The sequence below is a fragment of the Poecilia reticulata genome, linkage group LG6 (genome assembly GCF_000633615.1).
Source record: "Poecilia reticulata strain Guanapo linkage group LG6, Guppy_female_1.0+MT, whole genome shotgun sequence".
Lineage (NCBI taxonomy): Eukaryota > Metazoa > Chordata > Actinopteri > Cyprinodontiformes > Poeciliidae > Poecilia > Poecilia reticulata.
The window spans coordinates 4,129,309-4,133,082 of record NC_024336.1 but is presented as its reverse complement, the minus strand read 5'-3'; the positions used below and the strand labels follow the sequence as shown (position 1 = coordinate 4,133,082).

The 3,774-nt window shown below is 35.4% G+C and overlaps 1 protein-coding gene across 5 annotated transcripts in view; it reads left to right on the top strand.

The window, feature by feature from the left end:
- LOC103465763 (integrin alpha-11-like) overlaps nucleotides 1-3,774 on the top strand; it is a 127,400-nt gene that overhangs the window by 66,041 nt on the left and 57,585 nt on the right. For 4 of the 5 annotated variants that reach the window (XM_008410892.1, XM_008410891.2, XM_008410894.1 and 1 more), the window contains 3 exons: nucleotides 2,125-2,239; nucleotides 2,347-2,474; nucleotides 3,063-3,211. The exons of the other annotated variant lie outside the window; for it this stretch is intronic. In XM_008410892.1, the coding sequence (XP_008409114.1) occupies nucleotides 2,125-2,239; nucleotides 2,347-2,474; nucleotides 3,063-3,211 (392 nt within the window). The remainder of the gene's footprint in view (nucleotides 1-2,124; nucleotides 2,240-2,346; nucleotides 2,475-3,062; nucleotides 3,212-3,774) is intronic. 5 annotated transcript variants of the gene reach the window in all.

The window sequence follows — 3,774 nt, the reverse complement described above, 5'->3', positions numbered from 1 at the left end:
TTAGTGCTTTTTAATTTATATTTTTTGTCATAGTACCCCCAAGAATTTAAAACTACTTTCACCCCTGATTGTGAGTCAATACTCCACATCACGTGGAAGCTATTGAAGAAAACATATTATTTAATATTAAAATTATTGAAAATATTGTATATGACTTTAAAATTTAATAGATGATATTGAGTCTCATATAAAAGCATGAATTAGCAGTTACAATTAGTTAGTTGGTTACAATTCAAGGCATTTATTACCATTTCTTTGACAGGAATGCTTTGTTCGGTAATTTGTTGTCAGTCCCTAAGTGAACCTTCGGGCGCTGCGGCCGGGAGTTGTGGAGAACCACCGGCCGACATTAGCGTTCGTAAATCAGATCAACCTTGACCTAAACGCCGCTGCTCCCCGGAGCTCGAATATCGAATATCCAATTTGAAACTAACTTCACTGCGGTATTCACGGCTCGCCTCAAACTCGCTGTAACCATATTGTTTGTTTTCTCCAAGCAATGTGATTGGTAGAACATTTTCAGGTTKGGAGCGGGGAGGGACTATTGATGCAATCATATGATGTCGAATAAACCACACTCACAGTGAATTTGACAGCGAAAGTTTATTATTTGAACAACAATTTGCGATATATARCCAATTTAACTATCGTAAACTGAAATGATCGCGGTACATCGAGTTTACTCAATATATTGCCCAGCCCTAGCTGGAACTAGTGTGGGAATTAATTGTAGGGTTTATATTTGCACACACAAAAAATCAAAAACCATAGCTAAAATAAGCAGCATTTTCACTTCAAAAACCCTTTTTTCTTGCAAAATTCTTGAATAAATAGATGTGTTAAATAACAAAGATGTTTATTGTTTTTAAGCTGTTAGGTTCTTCAACCATCAAATTGGTGTGAAGAGTTATAGCAAATCGGCTTTCAATTGTTTCAGGAACCCCTGATCATTCAGACTATTGTATTCATTTGAATACAGCAATAGTGTTTTTCAGAATCCAATCAGATTATTTATTTAGAAGCAAAAATAATCTTCCAGTGGGCATAGAAAATAATTTGCCCACTGGAAATTATCCAGTGGCATTTGTTTTGTGTATTTAAGAAAATACACAATAAAAGCAAAGAAACATGACTTTGGCATTCATGATTGTTGTTTAAACACATTTTATTGTGTTTAAGGGTGTACCAGAAACACAGTACACCCCTAAACATTCATTTAAACATAATTTAAACATTCATTTAAATGAACTTAAATGAATGTTTCAGTTCATTTTAGTGAACTTAAACATGTTCACTAAAATGAACATGTTTAAGTCCCGGCCCAAGTTGGAACATTTGGAGTTTTGTTCATCTCAAAGAACATCACAGTTGGAACTTTCATCCCTCGTTTTATTACTGTTTTCTTCAGCAAGGTGTTTTCACCACACAYTAACTTTAAAGTGTTGCTGCCATGTGATTGGCTGATTTGCTTCTTAAATAAGTAAGCTACTTTATCGATGTAGAGTGTTTGGTGAGAGTTCATGCTGATTTAATTTAAATAATATTTTTTTAACAACTTTATTACACCAAACATATTTCAAAACCTACACAATAAAGGTAGTAAGAAAAAAAGTTTTGCTACCAACATAATAGAAAAATCTCTGAGACCTATGGTAGTAATCAAGGTTTGCTAACACAATGCTTGTCCAATTTGCTTACTCCATGGTGTCATGACTACCTTGGCAGGCCCTTTGGCATTTGGTCAGGTTTAGTTCCTATCAGTGTTCATCATGCTAAATTATACAAATTATTTTGCCGCAGAAATAAACATTTATTACATTATTAGTTTACATCTTTCTTTGCAGCTGATATTAGGAAAAAGAGGGTGTGTTTTGTATTTCTTTTGAAGAYGTATGTTTTCATAGTTCTTGAAATKTTTGTCATTTTGTCACAACCACAAATTTATTTTGATGTTATATTGTGGACCAATATAGACATTTCCATCATAGTCAGAAATTTAGAATTTCTTTTAAGCTAATGAACTTCAAATAAATTTAATCTTCATCCATGTATTTTGCACTTTTTTTGCATTTTATATGATTTTGAATTTATATATATATTTGATGCACATAAATGTGTCCCTAGACTTGTGGTCCTCTCTGGTCCCATGAATGTGGAAGTTCTCTGTACAGCACTGGAATCTGCACCAAAGCCAACCAGCACTTCAAACTCACCCAGACTATTGCACCGGCTCTACAGAGTACTGCATCCATACACACACACACACGCACATGCACCAACCCACACAAACACACACTTACATACATATAATTTGAAATTTGCTGTCTGTCCATTTCAATCCTCTAGGGTGTGAAACATTTATGGACATTGTCATTGTTCTGGATGGGTCCAACTCCATTTACCCTTGGTATGAGGTGCAGAACTTTATCATGAACATCTTGCAGAAGTTCTACATTGGCCCAGGTCAGACACAGGTTTGTGTGTTGCACACCCAGACATGAAACAGAGAAAACGCATTAGGTTCTACTTAAAACAAAACAAAACAAAAAAAAAAGATTAAAACTTCACCACAACCATCAAATTGGTGTGAAGAGTTATAGCAAATCGGCTTTCAATTGTTTCAGGAACCCCTGATCATTCAGATCATTCAGACTATTGTGTTCATTTGAATACAGCAATAATGTTTTTCAGCATCCAATCAGATTGTTATTTATTTAGAAGCAAAAATCATCTTCCAGTGGGCATAGAAAATAATTTGCCCACTGGAAATTATCCAGTGGCATTTGTTTTGTGTATTTAATAAAATACACAATAAAAGCAAAGAAACATGACTTTGTCATTCATGATTGTTGTTTAAACACATTTTATTGTGTTTAGGGGTATATTCGATATATCTTAATCATTTGTTCAGGCTTTAGTTGTATAAATTAATACTTTTGTTGTTTAAAAAGCTCTTAAGAGCAGATGAATTCATAAAAGGAAAACATGCTGTCCGTTGGTTTTGGGTATACTACTGTGAGTAGTTATAAATGACAGTTCAGTTAAGTGTGATTTGATTGTAGGTGGGAGTTATTCAGTATGGCTCCACAGTCGTCCATGAGTTCAGTTTGGGTGAATACCACACAGCGGAGGATGTACTGGATGCTGCCAAGAACATCGACCAACGAGGTGGAGAGGAGACCAGGACAGCACTGGGGATCAGTGTGGCACGGTATCACAGAATGCTGATCAAATTAATATGTATCACTACCTGCCACTGTCATTTCTGAATTTTAAGAGTTATTTTAAAACKTATGTATCTACTGTTCTTTGATGGAATATGACTGAATTTCATTCCTTTAAGTGGTATCCCTCTCCTGCTGTTAAATTGTTACTTTCTCTTTCTTACTCTGTCTTCTCAAAGCCCCAGTTGGTTGTGGTAGATGGTCTCTTATACTAAACCAGGTTCTGGTTCTGTTGGAGGTTCCTTCCTGTAAAACAATTTTTCCTTTCCACTGTTGCTACATGCAGTKGCGGAGCCAGAGGGGGGGCCAGTGCCCCCCCTGTCATCTGATTGGCMCCCCTAGTGGCCCCCCCAGATGATTGACATGTAACAGCACCAGGTTATTCCTGTACATTATTTGGAATCATTCTAAGTCAACCTAATATCTAAAGAAGAAAAACAATAATAAATATATGAAAATAAAATGTATAAAACTTTATATAAGTCCATGTGATGACATAAATACATAGATTTTTATCAGGCGCGATACCAGCCTCCTTTATACTCATAAC